At 35.4% G+C, this 22,070-nt stretch overlaps 1 protein-coding gene across 1 annotated transcript; it reads right to left on the bottom strand.

The window, feature by feature from the left end:
* Positions 1–11,734: 11,734 nt before the first annotated feature.
* On the bottom strand, positions 11,735–12,829 carry LOC149373548 (uncharacterized). Its single transcript, XM_089596888.1, has one exon. The coding sequence runs from the start codon at positions 12,827–12,829 to the stop codon at positions 11,735–11,737; it is 1,095 nt and encodes a 364-aa protein (XP_089453014.1).
* Between the last annotated feature and the right edge of the window lie 9,241 nt (positions 12,830–22,070).

Raw genomic sequence — 22,070 nt, forward strand, 5'->3', positions numbered from 1 at the left:
TTATTATAAAAAATTTTTATTTGAAGTGTAATAATTCATTTGGTTCAATTATTAATTAAATTAATAAAGAATGTACTTAATAAAACAGCTTTTTTTAAAATAATTTTTTAATAAACTTAAAAATTGTAAGATTTTAGAAAAGCCCCTTTCCAATGTATTGCAAAATATTTATTTCTATATATTTTCTTTGTTACTTTTACAATGAATAAATAATTTTTCATACAATTCCTTGATACTTTCTCAAAATTTTCAAAAATTAGAAAAAAAATTTTTGTTTTGTACAAATACAATAGTTAATTTTTATTGCGTTTTATTCTTTTACAATTTTTTCATTCGTGATAAAAGTGATTTTTTGACTTAAGGACGTTCTTCACATAGTTTGTGGGGGAAAAGTTCAGAGAAATGTGAGGAACGCTAACGTGTACAGTAAAGCTAGCAATTGTTTTTCTTATGTAGATATACTCATATACATGCTTTAACGCACACTTCATCCCCTCTTTCTAAATTTCTACAAATCATATAAATACCATTTAACGTAATTTTTTTCATAAGGTAACATGTTAAATATCGATTCATTTGTATATGTTGTTATTTGTATCGTGTATAAAATAATGGTAGAATCAAACGAGCTGCAATGTTCGTTGGTATTTTTACGCTATTTCAATATACGTTTGACGTTTGAATAATATCTGTCAGAAAAGCTTATGTATGATGAACGTTCTGAAGAACATTCACTGGTATGTAATACTGCCCTATTAAAGAAAGCTATACTACAAGATGGTTTTTCTTAATTTTCTGTACACAATTGTATTTTGGGTATTAAATATGGACGAGGAGTAAGTATGGAATCGTATGTGATAGATGTGAGCATGACATACAGATGTAATCAGCGTAGGCAGTAAAAAATTGTTCTGAAATCACCAGAAGATTCGATGAAAGCGCACAATCTTGGACTGGACAGCCTGTATAATATTTTTATTGTATTGTATCATAATATCTTGTTTATAATCGTTGACTCATTAAATATTCATTAAAATAATACTCAATCAAATTAGTTATACTCATTCCCCACGGTAATTGCACCACCTTCGTACACAATATTGTTTTGTAGAATATATTTTTACACTAAAAGTTATACTATTTGCCATATAATTCTGTAGAAGTATAGCTTGATACTTGGGTACCCAAGCACCCACTGTTCACTGATTTTTACTTTTTATAGCTTATTCTTTGACCAAATAAACTGCAACACACTAAGGTGTTCTATTTAATGGGTCTCGAGTAAAGCCGAGACAGAGGAGCCTCTAGTTTTTGTCCAATTCTTTTTTACGAGGTTCTTTTATTGCGTAAACTTTCATACTGACTTCTTTATTGTAAGGTGTACTGTGTATATCATAATTTTATTTACTGTTATGTTTACATTACTCATTATGAGCTTTTTCATGCTTGTCTCTTAAACAAGGGATCAAATCAATAAGATACTTGTGATAAGATTGCATTTAATTTTCAATTAGATACAGTTAATACACGTTTATTTCTGATGTTGTTATTGCTATTGATTCTACAGAATCGATGGCCATTTTCAAGAAAACTTCAGCTCAAGTATAAGTTATTATCATAGGTTCTTTTGTTTTGATCCATTGTTAAGTTTTGTTTTTGGCAAATTTTGCACTTCCGTACAAAGTTTTTAATATCTTTTCTCATACCTTCCCAGTAGAACAATTCTCGTATTTTTCTATAAGTTCTGTTTATGCCTCAATTTCTACCATAGAGGCTATTGTGTCATTCTATTAATCTTAGTTGTCTTACTTCGTTTAATAAATTATCACATTCGCCCGAACATACATTCATGTTCATGTTTACGTGATTCAGTTCTTCACGAATTGTTTTTGGCATTGTTCCTCTGAAAAAATTTTCAATTATTTTTCTTTTCCTGGATATTCTTAATGTTTCGAAATTCTTATTTTCTATTGCCTTGGCTGTACCTGCTAAACACGACTGAAGATCTTGAAGCAATATTTCATCTCTGTCTTTTACTTTGATAACCAAACAGAATACTAATTAACTTGTTATCGTGATTTGTTTAATTCCTATTTTTAAATACAATTTAAATCTAATAATAATTTATTGTAAGTAGAATATAGTGTTAAGTAAGCCGAAATTAACGTTACAATGTTGTCATTTGTGTACGTAAAGCATTCTTGTGTTCTAAATATTTCGAGGTAATCTATTTCTGTTCTCATCAAAGGTCTTATCATAGTACCTTCTTTCCGAATGATTAGATCACCGTGTTCAACATTCCATTGCTGTTCCAACATTTCGAATGCGGCTGTGGGTTGAGTCTATGGTGTCAAGTAACTCAGGTTCAGAACGTAATGTTGTTTTAAATATGTGTTTTGCTGATTAGCACTTAAACGAAAAGGTGTATTGGGTACACTACTATATGTTTTTTCTTCCTCTCTGGCTTCTTCACTATCTTCTTGTTCAATTATAGAAACATTAAGCTTTTTCCATACAGTATCGATATTGTCTTCTATTACCGTAGATGCAGCCCTGGAGCATTTTATTAGTGATTTTGATCGTATTTTTTTTTCTTCTGTAGAATTTTTAGAGGCTTTGAAATAGTCTATTAAAATATTATAAAGTTTTGAAATTCTGAAAATTTGCTTTGTTTGACTCTGGTTCTCAATTTTCCGTTGTTCCCATTCTATTTATTAGTTTTGGTGGCATGTAATAATTCCAATATAAGGAGGGGTAAGCAAGATTTCTATTTTGCAAACTATTAGTTAAAGAATATTTTCTATCATTATTTTCATCAGAATTGCCTTTTAAAGCATGTTTATGCATTGATCTGCCAGCAGTGAATTGCAATTTGTTTGTAATTGTAAAATAGGCTTTAAGGTAAGCATAAAAAAATGCAATGTTTTATAATTATTAGACTCGCTAAACCATTTTACGCCCCCCTCTCACCCTCAAAATCTATGTAATTCTTGACTGTAGTTATTTCATGAGAATCTGCGGGGTTACGCTATAATTCGTCCGCATTTGACTTCAAACGTCCAGGTTTGTACTTATAGGTATAGTTATACCTGAGGAGCTCTTTGCTCTCCATCAAACTAGGTTACTCATGGGGTCTTTTACAATGTCAAAGGCTCGTGATCTCCGTAAACTGTAAATTTTCATCCGTATAAATAGTGTCAAAAATTTTGTATGGCGGCAATCGGCGGCAGTAGGTAGGTTAGGCTGGTTCTGGCTCAAATGTAGAGAGGGAAAGCACGTGGTGTGCAAACCGGGTACGTGAATTTTTTTTTCCAGAAAAATTAAAGAAAGTATGGAAACATTTCTTTCTCTTTCTTTTTCTCTCTCTCTCTCTCTCTCTGTGCGCACTGTTTGCGTTGACGAATGGATAGCACATACTTTGTTTCGTATGCAAGTCCAGATTATTTTTTTCAGAATAGTATATTACTTCACGAGGCAGGAAAGCAGTACATTCCAGTCCACGTGTACATTGCCACTCGTGGGGAAGCCGAGGGTGGCAAATACTCAGACGGTGATGTGCTATTCTCCTGTCGAGTGACGTATACGATTTTTCCTCGTACCCAGCCGGAAGTTCGCGACCTAAAAAAAGTTATTTATAGCCCAATTTTATATTAAATCAACACGCAATAGTTCCGTCTTTCATTGTGAACGCTTATGCGTTTATTGATCTAGGGACCCTAGAGAAACAAAAAGCGAGTGAGATAGAAAACAATATATATAGTGACTGCAGTACTGTACGCAGCAGCTACGCTCGTAGAAGTCGTTCAATTACATATACAATTCAATAACACACAAAATTTATATTAATATCTTTTATACTGGCACTATATGAATTATATTAGTATGTTATGCTTATGTCAATCGCTTTCAGTTCTCAGACGTATAGAGACTGGGTACTTAATTATTTTTAATTAATGAGTATAACACTACTCCCAAGCTAAAATCTTTAATTTTACACTCTGAAATCTGCATATTTGCACGGCATAAGTATGGAAGTTATGATCCGAGTATTTCGATTTTCGTCAGCTGAGTGTAGTACATTGTCGACTACAGCTATATATATGTAAGTTTCAAGTTGCTTTAAACGTGAAACTTCGGACGGTAAGGAGTGGTGTTGAATGGCACAAAATCAGACACAAGTTGATGCAGAAAGAAATATAACTGAAATTTTCATAACAATAATTATTGTAAATAACAATACACAATATTAAAATTAAAACAATGTTACAATGTTGATTACCTGAATCAACAATTATGTCGCTTTAGGTGTTACAAGCTTACATTAACAACTTTACATTACACAACAATTATACAATACAGTTTTATATTTGGTGCGAACACATTGAGCGCTTGTAGCTAACTGACTAGAGTACGTGGACAACGAGAGGCGAGGGTGGTGATGACGGTTGAGCTGTGTGCTTTCATAATGACTCATGAGAATCATGAGTCGCACCAGCGGCTAAGTTTGTAAGTGTTAAATACAACAAACTTACATCCCCCGTCCCCGAGAGGATTCGGCAGGAACAGGATCGTAAGGGATCATTTTACTCTTATGAAAAATATTTAAGCTTTTTTTTTTTTCTTACTGGTATCTATTTCGTAAATGGATTCGGATAATTTTTTTGTTATTCTAAATGGACCTATCCGGACTGGATCTAACTTCTTCTTAATCATCTTATTACCACTCTGAATATAAACTAAATCATTTTTTTGATATTCTATATTTTTAGTATGTTTATCATAATACTGTTTGTTTACAAAATGTGATCTGTTGGCATTTTTTTGTGCTAGAGATCTGTTAAAGTCTAAATTATTATTTATATTTGTGTTCAGTTCTCTTGGAATTATTGAGTTATCCTCTTCTGTTAATAAATAATTGGGTGAAAACCCCGTCGAGCTATGTATCGTATTATTATATTCGCGAATACATTGTTCTGCAATAACAGACCATGGTTTATGTTTATTTTCGTATATTCTACAACGGATTCTGTTTATCAAAGTTTGATTAGTCCTCTCATTCTGTCCGTTTGAAAATGCACAATCTACTGCTGTGAAAATTAATTGAATATTTTTCTGATTTAAGTAATTTTTAAATTCTGTGGAATTTATCCCCGGATATTGATCTGTTAAAATCATCCCAATATTTCCTTTGTTTTCAACCGTTTTTACTAAATGAATGAAATCCCGTGCTATTTGTGTTTTTGATGTCAAAATAAATGCGTATCGAGTTAATTGGTCCACCATCAAGTGTAAGTATTTTTTTGGGGATCTGTTTCCACTGAAACCTCCAATTGTATTTAATGATAGTATTTCTAACGGTTTTGACGCTGGACCTAATTGCGACAACGGAGCTTTAAAATTGCCAAATCTCGTTTTATTTTTTATACATATTTCACAACTTCTGCAAACAAGTTTAATATATTTATGCATATTCTTAAAATATATGACTGGTGTAATTGTTAATAACATTTGTTTGACACCAATATGCCCTTGTGAATCGTGCAGTTTCTTAAGAACCGTTAAACCAAATTTTTCTGTTAAATATATTTTTTCTGTCCTATTTAGGTTTTTATATATAATATTATCTTTTATTTTACAATATTTATCACGAACTAACTCTTTTTGATCATTCAAGATATTTTCCAATGTTAAAAAATTTACTATCTTTATTTTTGATTCCTCAACATTGTTGTCATCAGACAAAACGGGATTTCTTAAAAGACAATCAGCCTCCAAATTGTCTTTTCCTGGATTGTACTGAATATCAAATTCGAATTGCGATATATAATTTAAAATATGTAAGAGTTCTGTATCTTTACAATTTTTTATATTAAAATTTTGTAAAGGCTTGTGATCAGTGAATACTTTAAAATGTAGGCCTATTAAATAATACTGCCAATATAAAATGGCTTCTTTTATCGCTAAACATTCGATATAAATTGCCCTTTTCGTCTTTTAAGATGAGTTGAGCTTTCGTGAAAAATAAAATTCTGGTTTAATAGATCCGTCTTCCTGGGGTTGTTTCAAAATTGCGCTAACTCCTTCTAAACTAGCATCTGTGTGAATGTATATAGGTTTATTAGGATCAAATATTGCTAATATCGGTGAAGTACACAGATAATTTTTTATTTTTGTAAAATTTTCCTCACATTTGTTTGACCACACAAACTTTACATTTTTCCTCAGAAGATTGTGTAAAGGCTTTAGTACAATTGCTGATTTGGGGATATATTTTAAATAAAAATTTACTTTGCCCAGAAATTGTCTGATATGTTTTCTGGTTTTCGGAGTGGGAAAATTTTTTATCGCTATTACATTATCGTTAATTGGCCTTATGTTATTGTTTGATATTATGTTTCCTAAGTATGTTACTTCTTTCTGTGCAAAACTGCATTTATTTTCATGTAATTTAAAACCGTGTTCTTCTAAAACTTGCAACGTTCTTTGAATATGTTTAAGATGATCAGAATAGTTTTTAGAAAAAATCAGAATGTCATCTATATAATTTATAGCAAAGGAATCCAAATAGTTATTTCTTAGTATACTAGAAAGAATCCGCTGAAATATAGCCGGAGCTGACTTCAACCCAAAAGGTAAGCATCTCCATTGCCAATGACCATGATGAGTCACGAAGGCCGTTTTGTATTTATCCTTAGCTCGCAAGGGAATAGACCAGAAGGCCGAATTGATATCTAGTTTTAAAAAGTAAATACACTTTCCTACACGTACCACTAGATCATCAATTCTAGGAAACGGCTGGCCTTCAGGAATAATTAATTTATTTAATTCACGATAGTCAATACACAATCGCGATTTTTTCCCTTCATCTTTTTTATAAGTCAAAGTGACTGGCGCGGCATATGGACTGTACGACTCTTCCACGAGTCCCACTTTTAACAAATTGTTTATTTGCGTTTCTATTTCTGTTTTATCCGGAATTGAGCATTTATATGGTTTTTTTGAAATATACTTACATTCAGTTAACTTGACCGTTGCCTCGAAATTTTTTACTGTACCAATATCGAATTTACCCTTAGCAAATATTGCCTTATGTTTTTTCAAGAGATTATTTAAATCATTATTATCATTTTTATCTTCAAGCATCAAATTTTGGCATTCTTTGGCATTTATATTTTTAGAAATAGAATTCGAACTTTGAAAAATTTTTAAATTTTCATTCTGACACAGAGAAAACTCCTTGATACAATCCAAACCTATCAATAAGTGATCCTCGAATAAATCATTTTTAACAATTGTAAAAGAAAATTTTCTTGTTAAATTAAAAATCTTTAAATCTACCGTTACTGTTCTATAAGCTTGTATTGAACCATTTAATGTTTTTATCGATGTGATCCCGCTTATTCCGCTAGTTAATGGTAGTGTCTTATAAAAATTGTAGTTCATCAGTGACACATTGGCTCCAGTATCATATAGCCCACTGGCCTCAGTATCATTAACAAATATCCTTAATTTTATAAGCGGGATCGAATTTAGTTTTTTGTTTCTGCTGATTTTATAATCGAATTTGTTTTGTTTCTACATAAATTTTCTGGGTGGAATCTGTTCGGGTATCCAATTTTCTCGCAAATACGACAAGGTAAGTATTTTTGTTTCTGTTTATATGTATCCACCTCGGATCTCCTCGTATTTGTGTGTGTGTTTACAGTTTGCTCAAGTGTGCGCAGTACCGACATTAAGTTTTCAATTGTTATTATGTTTTTCTTATTTAAATGTGTTCTAACGGATTTTGGTAAAGCCAGCACAATAAAATTGATTTGAGAATTTATACTAAGATCAGGATCAACGTTTATTAAAAGATTTCTCTTTTTTAATGCAAAATCCAAGAAAGGTCCACCCAACCAACGGAAAGAATAAGCTTTTTCAATCTCACACCAAGAAATCTCCCCGAATGTATCCAGAAAAGACTGTGCCCAATAATTCCAAGGCTTTATCAAAGCACCAGACTTTAATAGAACCGAAAACCAATCTAAAGCACGTCCCTCCAAACAAGTTTTTAAAACCTCTGGAAACTGGGATTCGGCGATATTCAATCTTTTGCACTCAAGAATAAATAAATCTAACCACGACTTTGCGTTTTGATCCTTACTCGAAAATTTTTGCAGAATCATGTTGCTTGCGACAAATTTCATCGGATTATCATTAACAGAAGTGGGCAATGTGCTGTCCGTGGGTGGGGGAAAATTATCAACTACCTGTAAATAGTAACCGCCAAACACCACATTACCTTCCCCATCCGTGTAAGCTTCTTTTAATTTTTCTGTCAACGTGATGCCAAATTTCCTGAATTTTCCTCTCGCATTCAGACTCTTTACAGCTCCCTGGATCGTTGACAATTTTATCAATTCTGTATGTTAAGAGATGGGCTCAAATTCGGGCGGGAAAAAAAATTTCTCTTCTTGTCCCAGGATTTGGATAGTCTTTACTTTTACAATCGTGGTTTTACTATCCTGAGCTTCCGCAGATAGGAGAAATGTTGCCTTGATTTTGCCTTCCATAATTGTTGATTTGTAAGTTTCAAGTTGCTTTAAACGTGAAACTTCGGACGGTTAGGAGTGGTGTTGAATGGCACAAAATCAGACACAAGTTGATGCAAAAAGAAATATAACTGAAATTTTAATAACAATAATAATTGTAAATAACAATACACAATATTAAAATTAAAACAATGTTACAATGTTGATTACCTGAATCAACAATTATGTCGCTTTAGGTGTTACAAGCTTACATTAACAACTTTACATTACACAACAATTATACAATACAGTTTTATATTTGGTGCGAACACATTGAGCGCTTGTAGCTAACTGACTAGAGTACGTGGACAACGAGAGGCGAGGGTGGTGATGACGGTTGAGCTGTGTGCTTTCATAATGACTCATGATAATCATGAGTCGCACCAGCGGCTAAGTTTGTAAGTGTTAAATACAACAAACTTACATATATATATATATATATATATATACATATACGATTAGCTGACGACTGACATAAGAAAGTAACGAGGATAGCGCTGCGCAGTAGATAGAAAGCAGTGAATACAACACACCATCTTTATGATGCACATATTCTACAGTCCTTGCGTATAGATTCTTTTGAAGTTCATAGCAATAGTTATGAGATGTTACTTTAAGTCATTTAATATAATATGACCCTAAAATTATTTAATTCCGAATACTTCTAGTGTCTGATAATTTTTATACTTTTTCATATTCAGCAATAAATGATTGAAACTGCAAGGTGACTTATTTATCTAACGTTTAACAACGTTCCCTTACAATAAAACCACTGAATAGTATATTACGCACCTAGGCCAGAAAGTGGGGCTATTACTGACCGCGCTATATTATCGGTAATGCGCGGTCAGATGTAGCCCCACTTTTTGGCCGTGGTACGTATACTTTTTTTCCTTACACCTCCGCCGAAAGTTCGTCACCACGGTTTTAGTTTTGTTAAAAATGATGGTTTAAAGATCCAGTCAAAGATTTAGTGCATTATGCATTATTATTGATCGATCGGTCGCTCGAACAATACCACTTAAATGCACGTAGATGAGTGTACATGTGTATAGGTATATCTATATATATACGCTCGCCGAGACTGTAGTATATTATATAGAATCAGATTGGGCCGAGGATTTGTGCAGGTTGGTCGTGCTGGCAAAACGAGAGGAAGAGAAATCCGTTTAAATTCGAATCATGGATCCTATAAAGATCATTTTAAAAAATTCTAATGTTTATATCCGTAAGTGCAAAATAAATCAGGTTATTATCAATAACTATTATAATTGTGATAAGCATAATTCGATTAAATAAAAGATTTCATAGTTTATTTTTGTAATATGACATGTATATACTACATTTATATACTAAATAAATCATTAAAGTGAAAGTAACTGATCAAAAAACATTAATTTGGTAGTTTTAATTTTGTGTTGTGTACTTTGTTCATGTGAAATTAATAAATTTATATGTACATGTAAATTGTGCAAAAAAAAAAAAAATATGTTTACGTCCAATAATTTATGTAAATAAATTTCCAATGATTTTCTGTGTTGTATAAACTATAAAGGTTATAACTCCGTTAGCCGTATATATATACATGTATTGTATAACTACTGCTGCTTCTCGGTGCTGAATATATAACTATATATATCTGTGCACTTCGTTCTGCGCATATAATGCAGGACTGATATGAGGCCTTTTCTAGCTCAAAATCGGGTCAGATGGAACGAACTTTCGGTGGAGGTGTCAGGAAAAATTCTTTTGGTATAAAGTATCTATCAGCATTAGTGGTTGCGGTGGCGTAACGGTAAAGTTGCAGATCTGTCAATCTCCGAGGTTAAACAGCATTTGAGGCGGTTATTAATTTGGATGGGTGACCGCTCAAGTCTCGCCGTTTCGCCTGTGCTGTTGATCTTTGTGTATCTATTAATTGTTTCTCTTATGTTTTATCAATGTGATTATAGGTGTAATTAAGTTTGTCCTGGTGTTTATACTAGTCTATGCGTATAAAAATCTGGTCATAACTCAGGTTTGCACTGATGGCTAATTAACACTATTCTTGCGTAAAAGAATGCCATGTCTGAGTCTAAGGGTGATGATGAATAAAAAATAAAAAAATCCATCAGCATTGTAAAAGTTAAGGATACTGATGATAAAATCAATGATGAATTTTGACAAATATCTATAAATTGTGAAAATTAAGGTTAAAAATTATTGTTTTTGTGGTTTCAGACGTCTGTTAAGGGCCTCAATAATAATTGAAATTAGCATGCACAAAAACATATTTGCCTAACTGACTCTCCTTGTAAAGTATAGGGCAATGAATAAAATGTTATATTGTATTGTTTGGGATTGAAAACCCAATGATTGTGGACTGTATGACTTGATTTACCGGTTGCGAGGGAAAAGAGTGGGAGCCAATTGCTTGGGTTTATTGAAAGATTAATACTCACACCTTTTTATATATAACAAAATAAGAAAGTATATTAACAGCAGAAATTACAACACTAGATGAGAAAAAATTGAAAAACTGTGGTAAATAACAAAATTACGTTTTATGTGCGCTAGTTTAAGGATATTGAACGAAGTTAAAGAACAGCTATTTTACTAATATAAATAACTAAAAATGATGTTGTTTGAGTCACGCGAGTTAATTAAACAAGACATTTTCTTTTTCAATTTAAAATGATTTTCTCGAGAAAATGTCTACTTGGTTGGTGTACACAGTGACTACACTGTGGTTCACTGGACGAGCGATCGGTGCGGACTGACTAAATGCTCACAGGCGAGCAGTCGTGAGCAGCGAAAGTAACTTAAACGTGGAGCGCTATGATTGGTGGTCACGCAGGACCATCGTACGCACACTATTGGTTACAAAATATTAAAGTTAATTGCTAGCGCGCGAATACATAAATTCTATATAGTTTATGTTTGTAATACTAATTTGATATTGAACATACTACCCAGGTTGATGGACAGCAGTCAGTACGAATGTACATCAAAAAAAGAGAACAATAAATAAAATAAACAAAGTATAACGTATAAATCGAAATTTGAAAATATTTATGTAGACCGCTTGTCTACTTACAATAGCAAACTAAGTAAAAGTATGGTAACTGTTCTTAATTTTATAACTAGATCATCCAAGTGCAACTAATAAGACATTAAAACGTTTAATCTGAATAGATAGCTTCAATTTCAGAGTTTGTCCTTAACAATATTACTTTATGGATCGGTCGAGTCAGAACAGTACTGGACGTTTTGACCTTTACGACTCTGACTAGGGACCTCTGATCTTTAAAAATTTCAATTATACGACCCAGAGGCCACTTGCCAGGGGGAGTCAACTCATTCCTAATAAGAACTAAATCCCCTATCTGCATGGATCTTTGGGTCGTAAGCCACTTAGATCGTGCCTGAAGAGTGCTGAGGTACTCTGAGGACCACCGCCTCCAAAAATCCTGGACAGTCTGTGTAACAAGCTTCCACCTGGGTAATGGAGATATTTTTTCGGAGGTAAAATCTGGTTGGGGCAAAATATAGGACGGTTTAAGGATTAATAAGTGTGCAGGAGTGAGAGCATAAAGGTCCTCAGGATTATCGGTCAGAGGGCATAGTGGCCACGAATTAAGGCACGATTCTATACGACACAGAAGGGTCGAGAACTCGACAAACGTCAAAATCTGATCACCAACGACTCGCTTCAAATGGAACTTCACTGATTTAACGTCAGATTCCCAAATACCACCGAAGTGAGGGGCAGCTGGAGGTTTAAAATGCCACTCAGTGCCAGAAGACGACAGACTATCAGCAAAATCAGATGAATGACACCGAGCTGTCCACATTCTTTTTAATTCGTGGTCAGCACCTACAAAGTTCATGTCCTGATCACTATAAAGATCAGTACACTGCCCTCGACGAGACACAAGGCGATGAAATGCTGCAATGAGTGCCTCAGTCAAGTAGTACTCAGCCACTTCCAGATGTACCACTTTGGTGGCCATACATATAAACACCGCCACGTATCCCTTGAGAGTACCCTTTTCTCGACTCTTAGACAACCGAATTGGAAAAGGTCCGGCATAATCAACTCCAGTCTTCTGAAAGGGCGGACTAGGAGTTACTCGACAATTTGGAAGATCACTCATCAATTGAGTCTGAGTCCGGTCCTTGTACCTTTTACAGGTGAAACAGTGACTAAGTTCGGCACGCACTACTTCACGACCTCGCAAAATCCAATATTTTTGCCTAAGAGACACAAGATTCATCTTAACACCTACATGTAATGCCTTGCGATGATAATAGTCAATCAACAATTAAGTGAAACAGTCGGAGCCATAGAGAATCAAGGGATGTTTAGCATTTGCATCTAATAGAGAGTTACTAAGCCTTCCACCGATTCGAAGAAGATCATCGATGATAACAGGCGTTAGTTTGTGCAAACGACTACTTGATGGAAGCTGTTCTAATTCATCAGATCTTAGCCCTTGGTTTCTACGAAGAACAGCTAAATCGGCAGAAAACCATCTCTACTGATGTGTATAAGCTATTAAAGAGGCAGTATTATCGATTTTCTTAGTCAACAGGTTGCCTAAGGCTACATTGTAATAGGTATTTACAGAAACAAAAGCCAGCTTAGGCTGGTAGGAGTCAGTTTGGTCGATGTTTACTCTTTTTTGAACTACCTTAATGAAAAGCCTATAAACAAATCTAAGACAATAAGCAGTTACTCTAAGAAGCCTTTCCCATTTGGAATATCGACCATACAATTTAGTGACAAACGTATCTAACCCTTTAGTTTCAATCAAGACGTTTACACTATAGAGTGGATCCTCTAAAATTTCAATCTTAAGTTTGGGGTACTCGGGCTCGAGCTCGTGGAGAATATCTGGTCCAGAAAACCACAAACGCTGTTCTCTCATTTGACCTGGATGTATTCCTCGAGAAGCTACGTCAGCTGGGTTCTGACTAGATCTTATATGGTGCTACTCAGCCTTAGGCATCAGCTTGAATATGTTTGAGCACCTGTTGGAAACGAAACAAGGCCATCTGGATGGCAGCGAATTAAGCCAATGCAATGTGTTTAATGAGTCAGTCCATAGGTGGACGGGTGCATCTTTGACAAGGCAACAATGAAAAAAATGACTGACAATTCTAGCAAGCAGCTGAGCAGCACAGAGTTCCAGCTATGGTATACTCAAGGTCTTAATAGGGCTTCCCTTGGTCTTAGCCAACTGAAGAGTGACGTAGACCTTTTCATCTTTAACTACACGAATATAAATTACAGCAGCGTAAGCCAACTTAGATGCGTCAGCAAAGCCGTGTATTTCTAACCTTTCAAAGCCTGATGAGAAGAAATTCCAGCGAGGTATAGTAATTTTGTTTAATTGGGGCACTTCATCCAACCACTTGACCCATTTAGCAACAACTGTCGGTGGCAGAGGATCACGCCACAATATTTTTAATAGCCATAAGGACTGAAATAGAATTTTGCCAAAAATAATAACAGGCGAAAACCATCCTAACGGATCAAAAAACTTAGCTAATTGTGCTAAAAAATATCGTCTCATTCAAGCTTGAGGGCTAGGGCTAACAATTAATTGGAAGTGAAAGTCGTCACTTTGGAGATTCTAAGACAAGCCCAGAACAGAAATTGTAGTCTCAAACTCCTTGAGTTCCTTTGGCTTGTCGACCTTGAATTCGTCAGGTATGCCAGAGAGCACTTCAGAAACATAAGCTGACCACTTTCTGAGAGGGAAACCACCAAAATGAGCTAATTCTAAAAGTTCTGTACTCTTTTGTTGTGCTTCAACTAACGAATGAGCGCCTGAAAGGCAATCGTCAACGTAAAAATTCTCCAAAATAACCTTGGCGACTCTAGCATGGGATTCAGCATAATCAGTAGCCAGCTGGCAAAGAACACGAGTAGCTTGAAATGGCGAGCTTGCTAGGTCGTAAGTAACTGTGGTGAGTAAAAAGATCTTTGAAGGGTCAGACTGCTTCGAACGCCAAAGAATAGCCTGAAAAAACTGATCATTAGGATGAACAAGTATTTGCCTGAACAATTTCTCCACATCAGTGATGAACGCAAACTCATAAAATCGCTATTTCAAAATGATTTCATACAAATTATTCAGTAAATTTGGACCTGAGTACAAAACAGAGTTCAATGAAAGGCCTTCACGATTTTTAAATGAGCCATTAAAGACTACTCTCAACTTTGAAGTTCCTTCGTTCATTTTATAAACACCATGATGTGGTAAAAAATAGACGGCACGATCAGACTCAGAGCTTTCCCTCATGTGTCCTAAGGCTAGGTATTCTGACATGAATTTGTTATAAGCACCGTAAAATTCAGGGTTCTTTTGGAAACGTTGTTCCAGCTGCTTGAACATAGTCAAAGCTGCTTGATACCAAACTTTATGCGCAGCTGCTAGATCGTCTACCGAGGTTTTAAAGGGTAAACGGACTACATAGCGACCATCAGGTTGTCTAAGGTGGGTATTAACGAAATGACGCTCACATTCAGCATCTTCAGGACTTAACACGGGTTTTGAAATCGGCTCTTCAATCGACCAAAACTTTTGAACAAAATCAAAAAGACCAGATTCAATTTGTGATATGCAAAGACACTGAGTTCTTTAGATTCAAAGAAGATGTAGTCACTGGGCCGGACAGCAACCGGCCTAGTTTAGAAGATGAAGCTACGGGTTGATTCACTCTGCCTCGTTTAACAGAATTATTAATTATAGCGGCATGAACCGAAGCATCAAGTAGTAAATATATTTTTTCTAAGCCGTAAAAATTCGGATCAGCCAACTTTAGACCCTTTATATGTTCAAAATTTTCTACCTCTTGACAAACAGGAGGCTTATAAGAAGTAATGCAAAGCACTACCAAGGCTTCAACTTCCAAACTAAAACTGAATCCAAAATGGAGTTGAATCTTAAATTGAACCGACCTTTTTACGTTTACAACTCGATCCCCTATACCTGACAACGAGATGTTCGTACTGCGGCTTTTACAATTTAATAAAGTACAAAGAGACTTAGAGATTAGAGAAGATTGTGAACACTGGTCAATTAGTGCTCTTACCTTAATACTCGAACCGCTAGAATCAACTACATACACCACTGCAGTAGCAAGAAGCTCCCTGGGTGCTTTAGGCAAATTCACACCATGAGAAATACCTACGTTAAAGCAAGAACTACCTTTAGGATCAGGCTTTCCACTGACCTAACTATTATAAGGTGTGTCCTTGTTAGCATCAGAGTCATCTCTATGCATCAATGTGTGGTGTTTTTGTTGACATTTAGTGCAATTAAATTTTGAAGGACACTTATTTGAGCTATGCTTCCCAAAACAATTAAGACAAATCTTTTTAGTATCAATAAAGCTCTTTTTTTCTTTCCAAGTTTTTGATTTAAAATTGTCACATTGATACAGTCTATGAGCCTGATTACAAAACAAGCATTTTGGTGAATTACTATCAGGAGTGGGTTGAGCTGCAGTCTGATGCACAGCAGCAGATTTATTAGTTTTAATCTTCTGATCATGATTATTCAAATTTTTCCTAACAGAAGCCTCTAAAGTTATAATTTGAACAGTTATAAACTCCCTTAACTCTGTAAGGGTAGGCGCATTGCCACTGCTCCCTAAATGCTTTTGCCAATCTTTATATGTGTGGAAATCAAATTTGCTAGTCACGAGAGCAATGAAAATTTCATTGTCGCCCATGTGTCTTCCCACGGCTGACAAAGAATCAAAGGGACCTAACATCTCCTTAGAAATGCGCTTTATTTCAGTGCTAGAAGAATTTTTCATGGTTTGGGCACTGATAATATTGCTGGTATATGAGGACACTAATCGACGCTGGTTGTCGTAAAAGGCAAGGAGGGTCTCCTAGGCCTGTGTATAATTTTCCTCTGTGAGAGAAATATTCTTTAAAAGATCTGATGCATCACCACTAACGTGAGTACGTAGATGCTGGTCTTTAATTACTCCAGGGAGATCCTGCTTCCTATGGACCAGGGCTCTGAATATGTCCCGGAAGTTTTCCCAACACTCTAGTTTACCATCAAAGATCAGGAGATCAATTGATGGCAAAGAAGAATAACTTTGGAAGTTATTTTGATTTGGAGCGGGGTTTTGAATGGGTGGAGCTGTACCAGGATTGTTGACAGAAAGTAAATGTAGGTGGTCCTCAAAATCCCTAACAACCGAATAATATTGATCTTCAGCAGTCTCATATAACCCATTTGTAAAATAATCATGGTCCCTATCAAGAGGTTGTAACTGCAAAATAGCAGCATTAATCAACTTAAACTGCTCGAACGCATCTTTAACTTGCTGCAGTCGCGACACAGCTTGACCCCTTGCCATTTTAGTGGTACCAAGCTTTCTAAAATTAATAATAGCGTTTTTAATCTTGGTAAAAAGGCTAAGCTGAGTTAAATAATACGACTCCATTGCAAGGGGTTAACCTCACCTGGCAGTGACAATCCAGCTAGCTCTCTTAACCGTACAAATTGTTTAGATAAATATCATAATAAAATAGTAGAAAATCTCTAAATTGAATAGTTATATAATTAACGCAAATCAATACTTGCACTAGTGCTTAAATAAACTAAAATTTTCTAATTTTTGTTGCTAAATTGAATCGTGTAATTAATGGTTATTTAAATTTGCTAGAAATCGCAATTTAAAACCTGTTGAAGGAGCAGCCGTAGACGACGCAGGCGATCATCTAGTGCTTAATTAAGTGCAAAGAATGTATGCAGGACCTTGAAGACGACGATTATGTGCACAGGTATTCAGGCCCACGCAATGGGTATCCAGACATTGAAATGGCTCAATAACAACGACGGTTTACGTTGAACCGGCAGGCAATGGCGGCCTGCAGCTATGATGAGAAGCACTTTCAAGTGCTATGATGCCCTGCAGTGACAGGCGAGCACACCGTAAGTGTTAGCCCGCTGCCGATACAACCCTTGTTGTTCTGTGGAGCAAGAAGGTTTATAAGTGCGGCACACAAAGGAAATTAAAAGAGCGAGGGTACCAATGGCCGAATATGTGTGAGCCATGTGCTTATGAGTGCAAGAGAGCACTATGTATATATGGCTATGAAGGCCAAGGCTAAATATAAGCCAATTGTTTTCTATGTAGCTAAAATCTATTTACCAAAGTAGCAAACGAGTAATAGTACTCGAGCTAGTACAGCTAAAAATAAGCTGAGCTTTTATATGAAGCTAAAAGCTATTTACCAAAGTAGCAAACGAGTAATAATATTCGAGCTAGTACAGCTAAAAATAAGCTGAGCTTTTATATGAAGCTAAAAGCTATTTACCAAAGTAGCAAACGAGTAATAGTACTCGAGCTAGTACAGCTAAAAATAAGCTGAGCTTTTATATGAAGCTAAGAGCTATTTACCAAAATAGCAAACGAGTAATAGTACTCGAGCTAGTACAGCTAAAAATAAGCTAAGCTTTTATATGAAGCTAAGAACTATTTACCAAAATAGCAAACGAGTAATAGTACTCGAGCTAGTACAGCTAAAAATAAGCTGAGCTTTTATATGAAGCTAAAAGCTATTCACCAAAGTAGCAAACAAGTAATAGTACTTGAGCTAGTACAGATAAAAATAAGCTGAGCTTTTATATGAAGCTAAAAACTATTTACCAAAGTAGCAAACGAGTAATAGTACTCGAGCTAGTACAGCTAAAAATAAGCTGAGCTCTTATATGAAGCTAAAAACTATTTACCAAAATAGCAAACGAGTAATAGTACTCGAGCTAGTACAGCTAAAAATAAGCTGAGCTTTTATATGAAGCTAAAAACTATTTACCAAAGTAGCAAACGAGTAATAGTACTCGAGCTAGTACAGCTAAAAATAAGCTGAGCTCTTATATGAAGCTAAAAACTATTTACCAAAATAGCAAACGAGTAATAGTACTCGAGCTAGTACAGCTAAAAATAAGCTGAGCTTTTATATGAAGCTAAAAACTATTTACCAAAGTAGCAAACGAGTAATAGTACTCGAGCTAGTACTGTTAAAAATAAGGTGAGCTTTTATATGAAGCTAAAAGCTATTTACCAAAGGTGACAAACAAGTAATAGTACTCAAGCCAGTGCATGAAACAAAAAAAAATAAGTCTGTCTGCGCAACGCAGGAAGAACAAGATGGCCAGCGAGTATGTACTAGAGCCTGTGCACAAAAAAATGGCAACAAATCGCACGAAAAAAGTGTAGCAATAAGCTACGCAACGAAGCCAACGAGTATGTACTTGAGTTTGTGTACGATGAAAAAAAAGCACTGAACTTACCACAGGTACCAAGTGTTGTTATATGCGAGTGTGTGTGAGAGAGAGAAAGATACACCCAACGCGCCGGTACGCTGACCGCGTCCGCACGTCGCTCGTGAAGAAGAAGTTGGTTAAGATGGCTGACTTCGTAACTCGCACGTGGCTAATAATAAGCCGAAGCTCTCCACTCACCCTTTTTATCCGGCTCGAAGGACAAATATTTGGGATTGAAAACCCAATGATTGTGGACTGTATGACTTGATTTACCGGTTGCGAGGGAAAAGAGTGGGAGCCAATTGCTTGGGTTTATTGAAAGATTAATACTCACACCTTTTTATATATAACAAAATAAGAAAGTATATTAACAGCAGAAATTACAACACTAGATGAGAAAAAAGTGAAAAACTGTGGTAAATAACAAAATTACGTTATATGTGCGCTAGTTTAAGGATATTGAACGAAGTTAAAGAACAGTTATTTTACTAATATAAATAACTAAAAATGATGTTGTTTGAGTCACGCGAGTAAATTAAACAAGACATTTTCTTTTTCAATTTAAAATGATTTTCTCGAGAAAATGTCTACTTGGTTGGTGTACACAGTGACTACACTGTGGTTCACTGGACGAGCGATCGGTGCGGACTGACTAAATGCTCACAGGCGAGCAGTCGTGAGCAGCCAAAGTAACTTAAACGTGGAGTGCTATGATTGGTGGTCATGCAGGACCATCGTACGCACGCTATTGGTTACAAAATATTAAAGTTAATTGCTAGCGCGCGAATATATAAATTCTATATAGTTAGTGTTTGTAATACTAATTTGATGTTAACCATGTATTGTTTATTAGCATGTAATATTGTCACAGGTTGACACTTACTTATATTCGTCTTTACATCAATTACCAAAAAAAAAAAACAATATTTCAGCGTATCATGTAGCACGCATAAAATCACTGCCTCATTGAGCCACTCATCAAGCCTGTAACATCAAATATATGTGTGGCAACGCGTATTAAGGGTATAAAATGTGGTGCTTCGTACCTCGCACCCTACTTTGACTAGCATGCGATTACGTACATCACCCGTCAAAGATGATCTCCAAAGTTGAACTCCGACGCTTCTCGGTGGTATCGTCAACTCAGTTCGACTGTGGTTCTTGGAAGCGTGTTACGGTTTCACCGCTCGTGGTGACAAGGGAACCTCGTCCGCTTACTACATTCGACGAACCACTTGGTGGTGTTTTTGCGACTTTTAAAATTTGCGCAGTTGTGTGCCGCTATCACTCAATGCTGAAAGACAGACTGTGTTAAAAACAGCCACTCTCGTACTACATAAATAATAAAAAACAGGGTACAAACCTACATAATCTTGTGCTTTAGAACACAGTTGCACAAGACGCAGCGCAACATCTCACTATAAAGAAAACCTTACCACAATTCAACTATCCACCTTGACTGTGACTTCAACGTTGATACAATCGCGTAAACGAGTATACGGCACTCAGAAGCAAGAAAAAAATCACAGCTAGGTCTTGTCTCTGATCTTGTTGCACTGCACCTTTTTATTTCTCCAAAAAAACGTGTCACTGACCAGGCCTTGTATATCTTTCTGCCCACCTTCCCGCTCGAACCTGAACTCCATCACTTCGCCCACCTCTCCCCTTCGCTGTTCGCTCTCTTTCTCCTACCATTTACACTAGCGCACGTCAACATGCCTCCTCACCCATACACACATACATGCCCCAGTTGCGCTCGTTTACGACGCAACATTATTTTTCTCCGTGTCTTCTCTATTGCACAAGTAACGTTGCTTCTACTACTTATGCTACATTGATGAAACTGAGAAGATAATAAGATACAAACAGTATTTATAACTTCTCTTCATCAGAGCTAGTGACATCTTCCAAATAAATGTTGTAGTAAAAATTTTTCATGCGTCCAACATTATAAAAAGCACACATAGATTTGTGAGATCTATTATGATGTTTACAAATGGTCACCTAACTTGGAAGTTCAAGCCACTTTTGTTTTAACTCCCCTATTACAAAAATCTTAGTAGCGTCTTTAGGGTATTCACGCAGAATGTTTCCTATTCCTGTTTACTTAATATTACCTAAATTCTAGGTAAAGTTCAAGATGTTAATTCACATATTTATACTTGTGTGGTAACTTACGCCAGGCAAAAGGTGATTTAAAAAGAAATGTTTGTGCTTCACTGTCATTAGCATTTAGACAAAAAATAGCTTTTTTCATCACATAATCTTTACCAGGCTTTTTGAAGCCTTTCATATCTATCATATACTCCATTCTTAATGTGAAACATCTTATCGCGGACTGTGAACAACCGCGTGAGGGGAAATATGCAATGAAAAGTCTGGTACGCTCCTCCGTTGCTGTTCACCTTACTGCTGGTGTCTCGTTTTCTCTCTCTCTCTCTCTCTCTCTCTCTCTCTCCCTCTCTCTCTCTCTCTCTATATATATATATATATATATATATATATATATATATATATATATATATATACACATGTATGCGGTCGAACTTGTATGTCTATGTATACAAACATACGGTACTAATTACTATATTGTCATACCAAGACGGTGGCGCAGCGGTAGAGATGCAGTCTCGTCAATCTGGAAGATTAAACAAAGTTGGCCATAGTTGATAGTCGGATGGGTGACCACTCAACTAATATTCCATTTGCTTGCGCTGGTGATTTTTCAGATCGATTGACTGCCTCTTTATCGTAACGACAACGTGAGTGGGAGGTGTGCAGAATTTCAGGCTTAATGTCCATAGATAATATAGACGTTTGTTCGGAACTTAGGTAATACACCAACTGTTCTTAAAAGTGACAGCCAAGCTTGCGGGAACTTTAAATTGACTCTATGGTGCAAGACGCAAAAATCCAGATAATTTAACAGAATTTCATGTGTAATAAATTGATAAATTAACCCTGTAATTATTGAGTCACAACTTCTCGTCTTCTTAGAGTACCTGGTATAATTCCTAGTATCAATTTTTTAAATTAATTTTTATTTAATTCTAAAGCATTGAAATAGGATTTAAGTCTCTACTTTTTTAGCAAAATAATGTATTTAGTTAAATGACAAATTAGAAAATTTGGTTTTACAATATATTATAATGAAAAATATTCCAGACCACTACAACAAATAAAGAAGAAAAATCTCAAAATTTTTTGCATACGT

The sequence above is a fragment of the Copidosoma floridanum genome, unplaced genomic scaffold (genome assembly GCF_036245765.1).
Source record: "Copidosoma floridanum isolate Cflo_tuat_1 unplaced genomic scaffold, Cflo_Japanese_pri ptg000030l, whole genome shotgun sequence".
Classification (NCBI taxonomy): Eukaryota; Metazoa; Arthropoda; class Insecta; order Hymenoptera; family Encyrtidae; genus Copidosoma; species Copidosoma floridanum.

Coding starts and splice junctions, on each gene's coding strand:
- LOC149373548 (XM_089596888.1), bottom strand. CDS start 12,829: ATGAATCTTGTGTCTCTTAGGCAAAAATATTGGATTTTGCGAGGTCGT.